Source organism: Chanodichthys erythropterus, chromosome 11 (genome assembly GCF_024489055.1).
Source record: "Chanodichthys erythropterus isolate Z2021 chromosome 11, ASM2448905v1, whole genome shotgun sequence".
NCBI classification, from domain to species: domain Eukaryota; kingdom Metazoa; phylum Chordata; class Actinopteri; order Cypriniformes; family Xenocyprididae; genus Chanodichthys; species Chanodichthys erythropterus.
Window position 1 is genome coordinate 19,174,233 of NC_090231.1, and position 19,866 is coordinate 19,194,098.

The following is a 19,866-nucleotide window of genomic DNA, read 5'->3' on the forward strand; positions in this document are numbered from 1 at the left end:
CTTTTTAAACTACGTATGTGTAAGTTTACAAAACCCCAACTCTGTATTTCTAATATGTGAAATTAGTGGGTTTATTATATTATAGACTCTTTAAATAAAAAGGCTTCCATAATAGTTAATTTGCACATCTAATTGTTTATTACTTATTTCCTTGTTTTCTATTGGTCTTAAGTACGTTATAAAATATTACTTTCTGACTAAAAAGTTGTTTGAAAGAGAGAAGCGTTTTACCTAACTGAAATAACATTTGTCATGTTTATTTGATCGTTATCATGACATTTTCTTTAATAATTGTGAAAAAAAATAAAATCAGTCGAATGTTTAGGTCATACAGGGAGGCGGGGTCATTCTGTAACCCGGAAGCAGATTGAGGTGAATGACGCGAACCTTTAGGGTCGAATGGACAGACGGTAGAAAGATGGCGGATGACAAGAGCAATAGCTTAGGCAGTCATTCCAGTAATAAACGTTTCAGGAGCCCGTCCGTCCGAGAACCGGCGTTCATTTTTATCTGCATACTGTTGACTGAGTCCGCGCGAGCCACGACGCACTGGGTGGTGACGGAGGACGGCAAAATCCAACAACAGGTAAGCGACTGTGTCGTGTTTAGTCACTCTATCGCTCTCTAGATCATATTTACAAGACAAGTAAAAGACGAGAGAGCCTCAACAATCACTTTCAGATCTGATCGTTACCCACTAACACTGCTTTATACAGCTGTCAGGCAGATGCGTGTGTTGACTGCTGTTGTCTTCTGCTTGTCATGATATCACAGCGCGCTCATGTGTGCTGATTCAATAATACTGTCCAAATCATCAGTCTGATTTGGCTTCTTGATGTCATCTAACCTCTAACCTGATATCTGTCAGATAGTGACTCTTGCTCTCAGCATGTGTGCGCATTGATTTTGCCTTTGCCTTTTACACGCTCTTTCGTTTTCAGGTGGACTCTCCTCTTAACTTGAAACACCCCCACCATTTAGTTCTTTTCATGCAACAAGAGACTCGTGTGAACTACCTCAAGAAGTTAGAGGTGATGTTAAGCCTCACATTCAACATAACCTAAAAAGGATCTTTTATAATGTGCCGTGTCTTGAAGAAGACTCCTCTAAAGTAAACATACGCTTCCCTATAATCTTAGTCTGACAGTGAGTTATTGTACATTTTGCAGAAGCAACTAGTTGCTCAGAAGATCCACATTGAAGAGAACGAGGACCGGGATACTGGTTTAGAGCAGCGACATTATAAAGAGGATGCTGACTGTGTCACAGCTAAAGTTCCTCTGGGAGACTTGGATCTCTATGATGGCACTTTTATATCCCTGGAAAGCAAAGACATAAAGTAAGTGTTGTTTGCTTAAAGAAGGAAATGTTTCCTCATGTTTTTTTAATGAACATTTCAGTTGTCGTTATCACATACGTCATTGCATTTTTATTGTTGTGGTTTTCTAGTCCGGAGGATTTTTTGGATCAAATGTCACCTCTACCTCCAGACCTGGAAAAACCTGACTGCGCTAAAATTCTCGACCTTCCTTATAGCATTCATGCGTTTCAGCACCTTAGGGTGAGTGTTTTCAGCTGCACATTTACATATATCTTTCTCTTATTCTCTCACATGTTCCCTCATTGTCTTTGTCCCTTTGGCTTTTACCTCTCAGGGTGTCCAAGAGAAGGTAAACCTAACATCGCCCTTGCTTTCAAAGGATGACCCAATCTTTACCTCCCTGCCTCTTAAGCTGGGACAGAGTGTGGATGAAGTTGGGCATCAGATACACCAGGCCCTACTAAGAGTAAGTTGATTTGCTTGATTTATAAACTCCGGCCATGGGACCCACATTTTCCCATGGTCATTAAATTTGCCGTGACCTAGATTTTTCGGAATTTAAACGAAGCAAATTAATTTATCAAAAATGGATGACACACACTAGTACCACCATCCCACTTTACTTACCAGGCGCATAAGTTGTTAGAATATCACAAACACTGATGGAAAAAAAAAAAAAAAAAACAGTATAATAAGGTAAGGCTAATAAATAGCAGTCCCAAAATAGTTTATGTTAAGTTAGTAAGTATGTAAATTTAGTCATCAAAAATATAGAAAAAAACACAAATTGATATTTGAAAAGTGATATTTTTGGTTAAGGTTACAGAAAGTACAGTTAACATGGTAAATACACAATACTAACATGAACTGCTGATAGAACACATGGACACTGATCTTGATGAGTAGAATGAACATCATATCAGCGTGCAAATCCCCACCACCACACAACATACCAGTTACTTTTTGGTAATTTAATTTGCTCTTTATATACAGTGAAGTGAAATACAGCACACTATAACATCTGACAGGACAGGAAAGTTAGTTTTTCTGAGGTGAGAGACTTTTTATTTCGTAACAAATTATGAAAATAACTTTAGAATAATGACTGACATATAGCCATCAGGCCACATGTTTTTCTCCAGTACTTTATTTAAACTGCATCTGACAGAAGAGTCAACAGCTTTCATACTTGTCTTTAAAATAAAAGTTTTGCATCAGTGAAACATTTAGAATTACATTTTTTGTTGTTGTTGTTATTGTTTTTGTTTCTTTGGGTACACTCCCACTCAAAACAGTTTTTGACTCACCGGTTGAGAAACACTTTCTTATAGCACACAAAGTGCTTTACTATGTGCTTAGAAAAGTCTATTAAAAAGTCACATTAAATATCAGAACAATACTTTTTAATGGACAGCATTTAGTTTAGAAATATATATATATATATATATATATATATATTTTGATTTTGGATAATATTGGATATTTAATTGTGCATTCTCATATCCCTTATTTACATTTAAATTACTCAAATTTATATAAAGTTCATCTTTTATAGCAGTAATAATTTATTAAAATCATTAAATGTAAATTTTAGCAGCTCTTAAAATTGATACCAATTTTTATACTGTACATTATAATGATTTAAAATGATTGATTTTTTTTTTTTATTTAATTTATTTATTTTGACAAAATAGTATAATTTGAATATTGGCCATTTGCCTACATTTTGATTAATTGAAAACATTAAATTAGAAAATTATTGTTTAATTTTTACATTATAAAATAATTTATTTGATTTATTGATGTCATAAATGCAAAAGTAAAATGTACTCATGATTAACTCATGAAAAGTCAATGTTTTTCAGTCTTTAAAGTTTCACAGATAACAGCAGAAGTCAGTTGAAACTGTAATTCCTGAAGATTATTGATGTCCATCTTTCTATTTCTCACTTTCTAAGAATTCCTCTTCATGGGTGCTTTATAACTTGGCCTCTTTCTACTGGCGGATGAAGAATGAACCCAGGCGAGCTGTGGACTGTGTGGTCCGCGCCCTCCATTTTTCTCCAAGGTAACGGGAAATGACACATGGATACAAATGGCAGATGTATTGCGTGCATAGCATATCAACAGTGAAATCAGTCTCTCATCACCTGCACAAAGACATGCACAAGATGTGTCATCTTTTTTGCATAAATTTGCATGTATTTCCACTTTTTTTTCAGGCAGCACAAAGACGTTGCTCTTGTCAATATGGCGAACGTACTTCACAGAGCACACTTCTCAGCTGACGCTGCCATCCTTGCCCATGCGGCTCTGGATCTCACCACTGATCTGCTAACCAGCCATTACACCCTGGGCAACATTTACGCTGTGAGTGCAGCACTGTGAAGAAGAGGGATGGTTTCTTTAAGATGTTTTTGAACCTTATCATAATCCTCTGTGCACACACTTTCTGCTGGACAGGAAATGGCAGTTTTGATTTAGTATCTGATTTCCTTGTTTGTATCATGACACTCATTTTGCATCTCTCCCCTTCCTTCTGTCTTTGTGGTAGATGTTGGGGGAGTATAATCACTCGGTGCTGTGCTATGAACAGGCCCTGCAAGCTCAGCCAGGCTTTGAACAGGCCCTGAGGAGGAAACATGCTGTCCTCTGTCAGCAGAAGCTGGAGCAGCGGCTTGAGGCTCAACACCGGTAACACCGAACATTTGGTTCATATTAATTCAGTCGAATGTGAGGACATTCAATTGAATTAATTGGAAATCTTTTGAGTTTAATGAGAAAACAGTAACTAAAGACTCAGCAGTTTTATATCTGAAGTCTCCCTGTACATTCTTACAACGCAAACATCCTAAACATTTACATGGTTATTTGTTTGAAGTCGGGAATTTCTCCTGCTTATTAAAAGTTACCTTCATCTTCATTACAGTAGTGAATATCAGAACATCTGACATCTCAACATTTGTATTACAAATGTCAAAATGATTCTTGTGAAATCTGAATACAGTTTTATGCTTTGTAAGGCATGCTCATACAACTTAATTTGCCATGTACAGTTATTCACTCTAGTTAATTGTATTTGTTGTATAATATTGTTTTTATTCATACAGTCACTGTAAATGATTCAACAGTGTTTTTGTTAACAGCATGTTTTTCAAAGCAGTAAAGATAACGTGACATAAACATTGGATAAATGAATAATTTGCTTAACAGTATTTGCAAAAAACATTTAATTCATATGCAAACTGTCATGCTAGTAAAAAGCCATAGAATTTGAGCTGACCTGTGGCTTTTTAAAGATTTACAAGATCTCCAAGAGTCTGAAGTAGATGTTGGTCAAAAAAAAAAAAAAAAGAAAAAGACATCAGTAAATAAAATACATGCTTTACAACTTATTCAGAGAAATGACAGACTGTGTATGGATTTAAAGACATTAAACTTTATTTCCAAGTATTTACTGTCACTCCGAGCAAAATAATGCATGTTAAACATTGGATTTTAATATAATATAGTGCAATGTGGTAATGGAGGCTTATATGTATTGTAATATTTAATGCTGATAATCTCAGAGATATGTTCTTGCTTAATACTTCCTGCGTAATTACGTATATAAAGAAATTAATGTTGTGTTAGTTCAGTTACCTGTGTTGGCAGTGTTCAGTAGACACACCAATCTTAAGTCACGATTTCTATATATCAATTAACCTACCCGAAAAGACCATTATCATTACAGATAACGTTCGAATAATCAGTAAATGTACCTACATATATCTTAAAAACTATTCATGTGCAAATGATACACTGCTAAATGGCTGATTTTAGGTCAATATTTTGGCTGTAAGTCAATAAGGCCCTCTGTTAGTAGGGAATAGTAAGATGGCCGCTCAAACACTTCCTGTGGCTTCACTGCCTGCTGGCAGTTAAGATTGCAATGAGCGATCCAGTCATTTATATAAATCAGTGTTTCAAACTAATTTTACGCAAAGGAAGAAAAATGCATTAAACAAAAATTCCAACATTAAGTTAACTTAAACCAAAGCTAAAATCCAGCTAAATGTGCCATTGCCCCTCCCACAATAAAATTGAATAAATTAAAAAAAAATGTACAAATAAATGTTTGATGAAATGAATGCCAGTAATGATTATTTTATTGGCTTTGCAGTGTAAACATCATAAAGTATGTAAATACACTACCGTTAAAAATTTGGTGTCGATTTGTTTTTTTTTAAATATATTAATGATTTTATTTAGCAAGGATGCATTAAATGTATTAAAAGTTACAGTAAAGACATGTATAATGTTACAAATGATTTATGTTTCAAATAAATCCCTTTCTATTCGATAAAAAATCCTGAAAAAAAAAGTTTCCAAAATGAGTTTCCAAAATATTAAGCAGTGATAAACACTGATCATAAAAAGAAATGTTTCTTGAGTAGCAACACGGCATACAAAGGGTCATGCGACTTAAAACTGGAGTGATGATGCTGACATTTTAAAATATAAATTTTTTTCAAATTATAATATTACTGTTTTTAACTTTTTTTATCAAATAAATAAAGCCATTGTGAGCTTAAGAGACTACTTGCAAAATTAATAAAAAATGATTTTGAATAGTAGTGTAGATTTAATATGCTTCTATATGTATGTTAGGCGAGCTAAAAATATGATTGTATACAATGTGCTCTGTTTTTTTTTTGTTTTTTTTTAAATCAACGAATGGGTCCTTGGCCTGAAAATTTGAGTACTTTGAAAAAAAAGAACCACTAAATAGTAGATTTATTATAGGCATTAAATTATGTTTTCACACTGGAGGTAGTCGTAGTCGTAAATACTATGTTAAGTATGTAAAATATGTAAATATTGACACAATATTCTTGTTTCTGGCAATATTTTGGTAGTTACAACAAATAAACAGCAAAGTGACCACTGTTCTGCATTTATTATATTCAGATTTTCAGCCATCATTTTCAGTGATAATAAATAGCTTACAATTGTTCTGATGTTGATGACAAGGAAGGGGTCAGACTCAGAAATTAATTTTAGTTTGTGCTCATAAAACGCTGTGCAAGTGTGAAATCAACACACGCTTTCTTTCGCTCTTCGTGCAGGTCTTTGCAACGAACCCTGAATGAACTGAAGGAGTACCAGAAGCAACACGATCATTACCTGCGGCAGCAGGAGATGCTGGACAAGCACAAGCTCGTTCAGGAGGAGCAAATCCTGCGAAACATCATCCACGAGACCCAGATGGCTAAAGAAGCACAACTTGGTTAGACTGCATAACTTCGACTTCATCTACTGTTCTTCATGAATTCCATTCATACACTTATAGACCTTATAGACACCATTCATAGACCTAAATTAGATTGTGCGATATACTGGATAAACAAGTTTTGCAAGCCTGTCAGATCTTGTTGGTGCCACGTTTATTGTCTATCGTTGTTGCTCACATGAATGCGCATAACAGGCCTGTGATGTTTTGTTACAGGAAATCACCAAATGTGTCATATGGGCCAGCAGAAGTTCACCCTGCACTGCCCTTTTGACTTGCCTGTACGGTATCACCGTGGTGAACTGTTTGAAAATGTCCACTACATTCAGGTGAGACTGAAAACATAAAGTTTGAAATATTTTGTGTGCATTTTGTTAAAGTCGGCATGAAATCAAAATTGACCCTATTTATTTTGTAAGCGCACATTACTAGTCTTGTGGTAAACAGTTCATCTGTGCAAGTTAATCCACAAATTATTATATATATTCTTTGCATTCTTTAATCAAAATCTGAAAATGTACTTCCCCTCTGGATTGGCCTTCCTTCTCTGATGACGTCAGTTTGACAGTAGAACATGAATGGAATGTCTTCTTTTCTAGATCCAATCAAAAAACCCACGCCCTTTAATTTTCTCATTCAATATTCAGTTTCACTCTGAAAATACATCATAATACTGAAGGAAAATATACACTGCACTGCTGTCTAAAACAGTGGTTCTCAACCTTTTTGATATCTGATTAGCTGAAACTAACTTGTTTATAAAACAATTTTCAGTTTCCCACGCAATAATGTTGATATTCAGTATAACAGCACTCTTGCTCATGCAATATTGCTTTAGATGTCAATCTCTTTCTCTGTTTTGTGTGTGTATGTGTTTATAGTTCGGTGAGGAGGTGTCAATAGCCAACAGTGTTGCTCTGGTGTCCGAGTTGAGTGTGAACGAGAGTCATAGTCCTCAACAGTCCTACACTCTGTCCTTAGGACGGGAACCTGCAGCCCACTGGGACAAGGAGATCACCTCCACTGATGTAAGAGAGTGTTGATGTGCAAAATTCTGTAAAATGGTATTAAATGGGATCAGTAGAGCTGATATGCACTCTTCTGGTTAGCTGAAAACAACTGAATTAGCCTTAATATTTCATTAACACACATGCATGGGAAAGGGTTGTGTAGATCTTATGAATCATGAATGAATGATTCCATTTTATGTATGTATATGTATGTGTATGTATGTATATGTATATCTCATTTAAACGCATAATTATGATTCCAAGGAAGTGAAGCTCAGAGTAGAAAGTCATGACTGTCATCTAGTAATTACTGTAAATAGGTGTGAAGGCACCATATGTCTATATTGTCCTGTATATCTTACAGTAGAGGTCACATTGTGTCTGGTTGTTGTGTGTGAACAGGAGAGTCAGACGGTGCTGTGGCCCAGGAGGTCAGACTGTGCACAGCGTTTCCCCACGATTCCCCCTGTGCACCTACTTCCCACCTATTACCTGCCCCCCGAGTACCGCAACTTTAAGTAAGACATGTGGAATTGTAACGTGAACTTTTATGTTATATTTCATGAGTATAAACCACAAGATCCCAGACTTAGAATATGTATAGTAGATTAACCCTAAAAGATGTAACATTATTTATTATGATTTATTATTTATTATGATGCTGTTTTTTTTTTATGGGCGGAAAGATTGAGAATTTGGGCTGGATTTGGAAGCTGGAAACTGGATCTGATGTATTTTTATTTCTCTGAATTGTATTAATCAAAAAGCTTATTTTTGGTGTCATGTTACAGGGCTCTGAATATCCTCTTGGATAGTAAAAGTCCTCCACCATCAGCAAAGACACCAGACTGCAGCTTTAAAAGTCTTGTCACTGCTAGAGACCCACTGGACTCTCTGGCCTGGGCCTTGGAGAAGGAGCTACCTGACCCACATGCTGAAGAGGTATGAGCCAGCTTAGTCAACACTGTCAGTCTAAAGGAGTTCTGTACCACACCCTTAGTTTACCTTAGCAATTTGTGCAGGTAGATGAAGCAGTGGGAGCTGGTTGGTATGTAGGAGTGTTGTTTTGTTTTTAGTTGAGTCATTCTGTGTGTGTGTTTTGTTCAGGTGTTACTAAAGCGCAGTGGTGAGAGGAGTTTGGAGCAAACTGGTGCACTGATTGCTCAGGCTCTGGACAAGGTAAAAGAATCAAGGTTGCATATGGTTCATGTTGAGTGGATTAGCAGTTGCACAATTTGCTTTTTGTAGATAATTGTGCACTAAATTACCCCATTGAACTGTGAATTAAATATTTTAATTTGTAAGATTGTAAAAATAGATTTAAAAAAGATTGTAAAAAATAAAAAATACTAATTATGTAAGGATGGAGTTTGTGGAGCTGTACAGATGGAATTGAAGAAGAGTAATAAAAGTAATAGCAATATACCCTCATATCTTTTCACACCCATATACTGTTTATTTTGCTAAGAATTTTTAAATAGTTTTTTTTTTTTATATACAACGATGGTTCATAGTTACTATATATGGATTGTTAAGCTCAGAAAATGACAAAAAAATTCACTATAAAAGCACCATATGATATGTGACAAATATGACGTGTCGCTATAGTGTAAATAATTTAAAGTGTTCTGAAACCATGTGATAGCTTTGCGTGAGGAAAAGACCCAAATTTAAGGCATTATTCACTGGTAATCGTCATCTCTTTTAAAAAATATTTTAGAATGTAATTTATTTCTGTGATGGCAAAGCTATTTGCTGCTCAAGAAACTTTTTTTTTTTTTATTTTTTTATTATTATCAGTGTGGAAAACAGTTCTGCCTAATATTTTTGTGAAGACCGTGATACTTGTTTTTCAGGATTCTTTAATTAATAGAAAGTTTAAAATAACAGGATGTATTTAAAATAAATATTGTAACAATGTAAAAGTCTTTTTTACTTTCACTTTTGATCACTTTAATGTATCCTTGCTTAAAAAAAAAAAAAATCTAATTTCACTACACTTACATTACACGTTGGTGCAGTGGTGATTTTATAGTGCTGAATTGGCCTTTTAGGAACTGAACAGCACATGGTCACTGTCTTGATAGGGAACATTTCTATGTGAAGATTCTTTAAAAGAATTTGTGTATGTGTGTTTCACTGAAAAAATATTGGAACCTAATGTAGGTGAGTAAATAATGACAGATGTTTCATTTTTGATTGGATTCTCATAAATTGTTATCTGCTCATAATTGGTTGTTTCATAACATCAGATTTTGTCTGTGCAGCATTTTTAGAATAAAAATAGGAATGTGACAGTAAAAACAAGTGCAAATGGAAAGTCTCTTTCTCTCAGATGAGTGGGCCGCGGTGGATGATGCAGAACGAGGCAGGTCTTTTCTGGCGTGCTAAAGGAAATGGCACTCAAGCTTTGGTGTGTCTGCGTCAGGCACTCCATTCTGCCCCTCCTCAGCACAGAGACATGCCTCTGGTCAACACTGCCAACCTGCTGCTGCACTATGGCCTGCATGACGAGGCCCATGATCTGCTGCAACAGGCCCTGCATATCAACCGCTCAGAGGTACATATTGACACTGAACTACAACGGAGACCGTTGAACACCACACCTTTTAATAATGCCGAATTTATGACTTCAGCCACCCACTTTACACTTTAAGTGATTACATAACAAGATTGTAGTGTTTGCAGTGTAGACAGTTTGTTGATTAACATTGACATGACATGATATGATTATTTTGACATGTTACAAGACTATACAAAGACATTTCACTCGCATCACAATGAATGGAGGAAAACTAGCACCCTTGTTTTTTTTGGTGGGGTTTTTTGTATGTACATTCAAATTTAAAATGGCTTCTCCCACTCTTACATTAGTGACTGTGCTAGCTGCTTTTAAATGTGGCTAGTTGATCGTTAACTTTCTGCGCACATGGAAAAATATGCAGGTGGCGCTTCATACTTGAATTTAAATTTTAGTATTTGGATAAAGATCAGAGGGCATTTATTTCTGTTGATTTTCATTGGAATCATTCGCACTAACCTGTTTAATTGACAGCCCTAGTATAAATGTATTTTATAAATGAAACCTTTTTAATGAAAGAAATTTGGATGTATGTTTTCTTGTTACTTTTAGTAGATGCCTCCTCTAAAAGCTTTATAAATCACAGAAAAAGAAAGTTTATTATGTGACATAACTGTCTTTCTCTCTCTTTTACACCAGCCTCACACCCTGTTAAGTCTGGTCAACGTTCACCTCTCTCAGGGAAACCTGACTGGCGCTCTAGCAGTGTTTCGTCGGGCCCTGACTCTCACAGTTCACTGTCCCCAGTGTCGTGCCAGCCTGCCTCTAATGCGCTGTCTCCAGTTCTATCCCTTTCTTTACAATCTCCAGCACCAGGCCTGTCCATGTAAGTAGCCTTCTATGTAAACTCATAGGACCCTCCCAACACTGAACCAAGCATTTTCCCCCTGGACAGCTATCCCACTTCACTTCCTTCCATCACTCACTCCTTCCTTCTCCCTGGTGTTGCAACCTCAGCGGCAGAGTGCTCGGCGCTCTTTTTATAGCCCAGGCACTGTAATCTTTGAGCCAATTTTAGACTCTTTACCGTTGCATCGTCTATTCTGGGTTTCCTTCATTCCCTCTCCTGCTCCCCTTTTCTCTTTTCCTCAGCATCCTGCGCTGCTCCCCTTCTGTAGCTCAGCTCTCTCTCCCCTGGCACTCTTCTGAGTGAGAGAGACTTTGAAATAGCGAAATCGTGTCCTCAATAATTCAGGGCACTGAAAATAGCACAGGCTTTATTTAGATGCCACTGCACTCTGCAGACAAAAATGAACTCATTGTCCTCTTCTTGTTTGGGGGAACTCTGAGCTATTGATTTAGGGATTAAGATGGCGACCCCCTTCTGAACTAAAATATTTGCCTATATAACAGTCCAAAAGATGAATATGTGTCCAACTGGCCTGTTTTTCTACCTTTTGTTAATTTATATATAAATAATGCAGTTATATTGATTTGAATGTAAGTTAGGCAAAATGTAAGCTGAAATGTGTGTGTGTGTTTCTCTCTGTGTGTAGCTGGCTCTGGCTGTGAGGCAGAGGAAGACTCTGAGCTGGAGGACTGGGACTCAGGCAGCAGCGGCAGGCAAGATGCCTGGGACACTGATGCCATGCCTGTGTCTGCTTTAGAAGACTCTCTCCTCTTTGAGAGTAAGATTAATAATGGAGCTTATGGGGCTTCTTTGTTTGTGTTTGATGTTCACATAAGATAGAGTGGACTCCATCCAACAGTCTTGAGACCACTAGCAAAAATGTTTCTATTTTGCTTTTTTGTAATTTAGATAAAAAAAAAAAAAAAGACAAATTAGGTTATTAGCATAACAGTTTAAGTGTGTTTATATGCTTATGAATAGCAATGAATAAAATATCTCTTATCACTTTTTATATTATAGCATTTCTTTTTGACATTGTTCAAAATCCTAAATCCCTGTTTCCAGGTTTAAATTAGATTTTTAATCCCATATTTTTAATGTGGCCTTTTGAGCTCCATTGTATATCTCCACTGAAAGTTTCAATTGTTGCAACAGTTGTCAGACAGAATTTGACCTCATTAATGTGTGAAATTTTTGTAAATTATGGGGTTAAATGGGTCCATTGTCTATTGTCAGTAGCATAGCAATGTAAGAAGTAAAACTCACATGAAGTAATTTTCAAACCAAGCAGATTTCTGTTCAAAATTGCGCAACCAACTTGAACCCATGGTGAAATCTGTGTTGGGAAATATTTTGCTCTTGTCTTGTGGATTTCTGTTGAAATGCCTGAATTTCGTCCACTAAAATTCAAACAAAATGAATGTGACTGCATCTTTAGGGTCTTTAGATTGGGTCTGTACAGGAAAGGCATACTAAATCTATGATTTTTGTGTCTTTCATGACTCATTTTGATTATATGATCAAAGTCTAGAGACTGGGGGTAGATTTAAAATATTTAAATGTGATTTTCAACAAAAAAACCCAAAACAAAACAGATATATTTTTCTTAAACTGCATTAAAACGCAAAGAAAATGCGAACATGGAACTCAGTGTAAAAATGTAGTCATACAACCACTTTCCCTGTGTTTATGGACATTTTTCTCAACATTAAAAAATTAATTTTATTCAATTTAAAAGTATAAAAAAAAGTCTCTGTCCTGTCCTTGCTAAATTAAACATGAAGTGTAGTGAAGTCATGTGATACAACAGTATAGCACACTACAATTTTAAAGATTTATGATTGCATATTTTATGCTGTTTAATAGTTTATGCTGTTTCTCTTACCTTTTTAAACAATAGCTGGCAGGACACAAGGCGTACAGTAGTATTTTATTTCAAACAGCCATTATCACATTGCTGGTGTCAATCCACATGGAAATAAATTAATTAAATCATCTGAACAAGGGCTTTTGCTCAACTCTTGATTCTAGGCAAGGCAAGGCAATTTTATTTGTATAGCACATTTCATACACAATGGTAATTCAAAGTGCTTTACATAAAAAAGAATAATAAAAATAGAACATAAGGAATAGAAATAACAGTAAAAACAGAGAATTTTGCTATCTGGATGGAAGAGCTAGGAAGTCTCAGGGAGTTTGTTGTTGTTGTTGTTGTTGTTGTTGTCGTCCATCAGAGTTGGATCTAAATGGATCTATTCATCAGAGCAGATCAGAATGGATCTTCCTCATCCAACAGGACTGCTACCTGTTAGGGCACTTCAAACTGATAAACTTTTTGTTTCAATCTCCCCTTTTGCCAAGACACCTCAAACTGCACCACACAGCCCCTGAGTTTGAGCCCTATTCTAATACAGTGTGCTTCTACACAAGCAACACTCTCACTGCTTTCCTCTTTACCTTTCCTCTCTGTTACACTCTTGTCTTGTGCAGAGGTGGTGGTGGACAGTAACGGCTCAGGGGAGGCGAGTGGGCAGGAGAGGGGCCGAGAGCAAAAGGCTGAGGGGGTGGAGGAAGAGGAACAGGACTGGCGTCTGAGAGAAGAGCTGATAGGAGCATTTGAGGGGGCTCTGGACATGAACGGGAAGACGGGGGACCTACGGGGCATCCGCGTGCTGAAAAACGACAGGGTCATGGGGGCGAGAGGGGGTGGACCCTGTTTCGGCAACTGTGAGGATGATGAAGGAGCTGAATGGGTACGTCTGTCTGTTTAAAAGTTCAGGAAATTATTGTATTCATAATCGAAGGGATTTCAACTCTTTCCTGTTATCTTCTACCGCTTCAGATAACATTCCAGGTGAAACGTGTTAAAAAGCCCAAAACTGACTCCTCGGAGGGCTGGGTGGGAGACGGAGATGTTCGTCAGAATGAACCAACATCAAGCAACTCCATCCTAGAGATCAGTGGGCCCACAATCCCCTCACCTGGACCCTCAGGTGCTTAGAATAAACTGCCCTCCTATAGGACGTGCTATAGCAGTGCTAGTTTAGTATTATTTATATACAATTATAGTATTTATTATAGTATTTATTAGTATTTTGAATATTGTAATTTTATATTTTTATATAATTATTATATTTATATTTTCAATTTATATTTTCTTTTTAATTTTAGTAATTTTATTTGTTTGTCATTTTTAAGTTGTTTTTTTTTATATTTCAGTTTTTATTTTTCTTTAGTAATTTTAATACTTCAACTTCAGCTTATTTTATTTCAGTTAGTTGCCAAGGCAACATTTCTAATGAGTTTTTTAATTTTTCTTTTAGATTTTTTAGATTTATTATTTATTCATTTTAGTAGTTAAACTTTATTGTATTTCAGTTAATTTCCAAGGCAACATTTTAATCTTTACATTTTAAGTTAGGGTTAGTTCACCTAAAAATGAAATTTCTGTCATTAAGTACTCACCCTCATGTCGTCTCAAACCTGTAAGACCTTCGTTCATCTTCTGAACACAATTTAAGACAAATTTCTGCACACTTTAATTTCGCAAATTAAAGGTAGTAAATACATTGTTAAAATAGTACATGTGACTACAGTGGTTCAACCTTAATGTTATGAAGTGACAAGAACAACTTTTGTGCACTAAAACAAAACAAAAATAACGAATTTGAACTGTTGTCATACGCTGTTGACGTAGTGAATGCAGTGCAGGCTTCCATGCTTTACGTCAGAAGGCCGACTCATTATTGGCCGGCTCCTGCATCAGCATCACACGCATGCGTCGTGCTGCTCACATGAAAAGCATTGGCCAATTATTCTTGTCGCTTCATAACATTAAGGTTGATCCACTGTAGTCACATGGTCTATTTTAACCGTGTCTTTAATACCTTTCTGGACCTCAAAATGTGCAATGACATTGCTGCCTATGTGTGGTTCTGAAACCCTCGGATTTTATTAAAAACATGAAGTTTTGTGTTCCGAAGATGAGTACTTAATGACAAAAATTTCATTTTTGGGTGAACTAACCCTAAGTTATTATGTGACTATAATTGCTTAATTTATGCTCAAAAATGGAAATAATCAGTATCAGTATTGGTATCTGCGATACTTGCCTTCATTCATAGTACTTAATTGAATTATGAGTGATTAATGACAGAAATTTTTGGGTGAACTAACCCTTTAAGATTTTCATCTTATTTTATTTATCATCTATATTTTATTTTATTCAGCTTTATTTCAGTTAACAAAAATGATTTGAGTAGTTTTAAGCCGGGGACACACCTAACGATTAGCTGAAACATTCTAAGACTGAACTGAACACACATACCGATTGTTTCCTTCGACTGGAGCCGAGTTATATACTCACACATGGAATTTGACTGTAATCGCAGACTGAACGCAACTGGCTCTGACTGGACGCGTTTGAGCGAGATCAGTCATAAGTATCAATTTACATTCATAATCGGCCTTACAATCCTTAAGTGTGTGCGCGGCTTTAGTTAATGATAGCAACACTGACACAGAGGTGATTCTGCTATTACTGTAGCTGCAAAAGGCATTATGACAACATAATCTTTTGTGTTTATAGAGCGATGGAAAGACTACAGCAGTCTGGGTTGGCCCGGTCCTGAGGAATGTCAGCGCACACGTCGTGTGGACCTCACAACTGTGGCTAGTACCTGGCTGGCCGTGTCTGCCAAGAACATAGAGTAGGATATCATTCCTAGGGTTATTCTGTACTCTTAAAACACAGTTGGGATACTGTCATATTTTTGCTCTTTTACGCTAACATATGATTCTGAACTCCTCACAGTATCACAGAACATATAGACTTTGCCACTCCACTTCAGGAACCTGCGGTGGAGCCGGTGTGTAATGCCAACCTCCCTGCCAGTATGCACACACTGGACCACCTGAGCGGGGTGGCAAACCGCGGAGGCATTCACTATACTGGAGAGAGTCAGCTCAGAGAGGTGCTTTTTTTCCCTCCTATTTACATCCGTGACTGATTCTGCTGTTCTGAAAGGTTCTGTGTTTGTGGATGGCTGTCTTATCTCTTTCTTCTATCACAGGTGTTGCAGAATCTGGGAAAAGATAAATTTCCCTCACTGTCTTTTGAACAAGTGGGAACACGTATTGCTAAGGTGTTGGAAAAGGTAAGACACTGTGTTGTCTGCTGTGGGAATGTAACTACAAGTACAGTCATATGCACTTTAAAAGTTGCCTGCAGTCAGATTTAAACAGTTTGTCTTTTTATAATGTCATGTAAATGTTTTAGTCGAAATGAAATTGTACCAGTCTGGTCTTTGCGAAGTCCGACTAACAGACCTGTCGTCCTAAAGTTTGAGGTCACTAAGATTGTTTAATGTTTTTGAAAGAAGCCTCTTATGCTCACCAAGGCTGCATTCATTTGTTTAAAAATACAGTAAAATCACTAATATTGTGAAATATTACTACAATTTAAAATGGTTTTCTTTTACTAAATTCTAAAATGTAATTTATTCCTGTGATGGCAAAGCTATATCTTCAGCAGCCATTACTCCAGTCTTTAGTGTCACATGATCCTTCAGAAATCATTCTAATATGCTGATTCAAGAAACATTCCTTATTATTATCACAGTTGAAAACAGTTGTGCTGCTTATTAACTTTGGGGAAACCATGATAGGTTTTTTAAAGTAGTCTTTGTTGAATCGAAAGTTCAAATGAACAGGATTTATTTAAAATAGAAAACTTTTGTAACATTATAAATGTCTTTACTGTCACTTTTGATCAATTTCATGCAACCTTGCTGATTAGAAATTTTATTTTTTGAAAGAAATGAATTTCTTACTGACCCCAAACTTCTGAACAGTAGTGTAGATCATGTGATTGTAGCTCGGCTTCATCCATCATGTATACCATTTAATCGGACACAAATTGGCGTTGTGTATATACTAGGACTGACAGACAAGACTGTAGCCCAACTAGGCAAAAACCCACAGTTGCTCGATTATAATGGTGCATAAACATACTTTTTTTATTTCAAACTAAGAAGAACTCACTGGAAAGTTTCTCAGTGAAAAAGAGTGATAAATTTTGTTATATTTCATGATCTGGGTGTTTGTATATCCATTAGAATCAGACGTCCTGGGTTCTGTCCAGCATGGCAGCATTGTACTGGAGGGTGAAAGGTCAGGGAAAGAGAGCCATCGACTGCCTCCGCCAGGCTCTGAACTACGCTCCTCACCACATGAAGGTTCTGCTCGCTCTCTTTCTATTAAGGCCCTGACATAATTTAAGCGAAATCGAAGAATGAACTGGTGACGTACATTTTGAACAAAATCAGGCCAAAACAAAGTTTGTTTGGTGTTTGTTTCGGGGGTTTGAAACGGCTTGCCAAAGTGAACTTTCCAAAAAGTTTTGCTCCCACAGGTAAACACCTTCGAACTACCATTGATCCATGGCAGTTACATAATAGGTTGGTGTGGCTTCACCGTCTTGAAGTGAAACCATTCCGGTTCATATTCTGTTCAGTCTGTTAAGGTCAGACCATGAGTAAAAACATGAAAACACTGGAGAGCTTCTTTATAGTAGGAAATGAAGTCATAATTTTACTTGAGAGACATGGACACTGTTTTTTCATGTTTAATATTGTAAAGCAGCTTGATTTTAAGCAATCTATATAGTGTAACATAAATAATCATGCTGTGTCTTGACGAATTACGCAGCTTGTGCAAAGCATATCCACGTCGCTATGATCAGATGCTTTCTTAACTGCTGTTTTCTCGCTTCTGTTATTGTTCTGTTTATTTTATTATTGAGAGGAAAGCACACAGCACATATTTACAAATGTATTTTTTAATTTATTTCTGTTCTGTTAGGATGTGCCTCTCATCAGCCTTGCCAACATCTTCCAAAATGCGAGACTATGGGAGGACGCCCTGACTGTGGCGCGCATGGCAGTGGAAATTGCTCCTCACTTTGTCGTTAATCATTTTACTCTGGCAAACGTCTATATAGCTATGGTCAGTGATTTTATTTTACTTTTATTTTTGAGACGTATCATTAAGGAGTATTTTGTTGATGTTAAATGATTACTGTGTTTAATAAATACTTAAATGATATCTTCATAGGAGGAGTTTGAGAAGGCCATGAATTGGTATGAGTCGACTCTAAAACTCCAGCCAGAATTTGGACCAGCCAAAGACCGTCTGCGTACCATCCAGTGCTACCTCCTCTCCAAGAGGGACCGGCGAGCTCCCTGAGAAGACAACACTTGCGCACACACACATAACTTGAACATGCTCCTTAATCTTAGCTATCGGTGAGGAACAGAGTGTTTGTCTATTTGTTGTCTTAATTTCATAAATATGAACCATATCATTACTGTCTATAAGGTTGGCTTTCAATTAAGCAATGAAAACGGTTACCTTTTTTCCGATCTTTAAGAAAATTTTATGATGTTGTTTTATGGCTTATGGGTTGTTTATTTTTTATAAAACATCTTGATATTCCTATAAAGGGATATTTTTGCTGGGGTCGAGATTCAGCGTGCCGGACTGTATTTGAATGCTAATGTTTTTTTGTTTTTGCAATAACACCAATAATACAATGAATCTTTTAGTCCCTCCATATCCATAATGTCCCTCTCTCAGCAATAGCTGCTAGGTGTATAAAGGGTGTCTTAAAATGTTTTTTTCAGAATACAGATTGTTAAAAGAAACACTATAATCCTTTATTTTACACATCCATTTAGTTATTGCTAATGGTAACAGTTCAGGCTATTTTGCTGTTATCTAAGCTTGAATGCTCAGATGATTTCCTTGTATCTGCCATCAAAGCAGACTGAAGCATCTTGTATGTCCTCCTGTTGCTTTTACTTAGCTAAAAACATTCATTACTGCAAACCTGGAGAGGAGAATTTCCCCTGATCGTTTACTGTACTGCTTTCGAACTACTGGTAAAGCTGACATGAAATAAATCCTTAGCGTTCAGGCTGAAGACAGAGCCACTGCAAATATTTAAACTAAGCAAAAGATCAGCAACAATGCGGTTTGTGTTTTGAACAATATATTTATTGTACATTTTTTAAAAGGGACCTTCAAGGAGGGGATTTTGCTCAAAGTTCTAAAATACACTTTCAAACACTATACTTTTCACAGCTAAGCTGTTGACTTAAGATTTGATCTGTACGATTTTGATAAGATTTGATCTTGTTCTCTATATAGTACTTATAATTCAAGATAAACTTTTTTTTGTGTATGTCCATAGTCTATGTGAAAGCATACAAGTTCCTCAGAAATTAAATTGGAAATGGACATGATGTTTTTATAGACATGTTTATGATTGCTTTCTGATTATTTAACTAAGTTAAACTTGAATCACACGTTAAGTATTGTTAAGCATAAAAGAGAATATCATTCATGCTAGTGTGTCTCTTGTAATGCGTTTACCCCAACAACCTTGTGAATGAGTCACATGAAAATTTCCCCTTGAAAAATTCTAACTTGAAATGAATAAAAAAGTGGTAGTTGGGATGCAGGATGGATATGTTGTAAATACTTTTTAATGTGATTGCAGGCAAATTGTAACATTGGCTGCAGAGGTAAATGCTATTCTTTATGCTATCCTGAGTTTGACCACGAGGTGGCTGTGAAGCCTCATGACATTCGATACATAAAAACATGCCATGACAATAAACATACAGACTTACATAGATTATATTTGATGCTTACTAAATTTTTAATAATAATAATAATTCAACTTATATTCATCCACACATTCAAAATATAAATAATATCAATTTAAAATGAGCTGTTAATTGTAAAAAAGGTTGTAATATACCATCGTTG

At 36.3% G+C, this 19,866-nt stretch overlaps 1 protein-coding gene across 1 annotated transcript; it reads left to right on the plus strand.

Annotated features, from left to right (window-relative positions):
* The first annotated feature begins 376 nt into the window (after positions 1 to 376).
* Positions 377 to 19,714, plus strand: ttc17 (tetratricopeptide repeat domain 17). Its single transcript, XM_067401989.1, has 25 exons — positions 377 to 586; positions 942 to 1,031; positions 1,170 to 1,339; positions 1,450 to 1,561; positions 1,656 to 1,787; positions 3,280 to 3,389; positions 3,544 to 3,691; positions 3,876 to 4,015; positions 6,430 to 6,590; positions 6,810 to 6,922; positions 7,475 to 7,621; positions 8,006 to 8,121; positions 8,395 to 8,545; positions 8,711 to 8,782; positions 9,939 to 10,163; positions 10,824 to 11,010; positions 11,681 to 11,812; positions 13,525 to 13,787; positions 13,877 to 14,027; positions 15,623 to 15,743; positions 15,848 to 16,007; positions 16,107 to 16,190; positions 17,151 to 17,270; positions 17,896 to 18,039; positions 18,148 to 19,714. Exons 1-25 carry the CDS (start codon positions 377 to 379, stop codon positions 18,277 to 18,279), a joined length of 3,591 nt encoding a protein of 1,196 aa, XP_067258090.1. The 3' UTR covers positions 18,280 to 19,714.
* Positions 19,715 to 19,866: the final 152 nt, after the last annotated feature.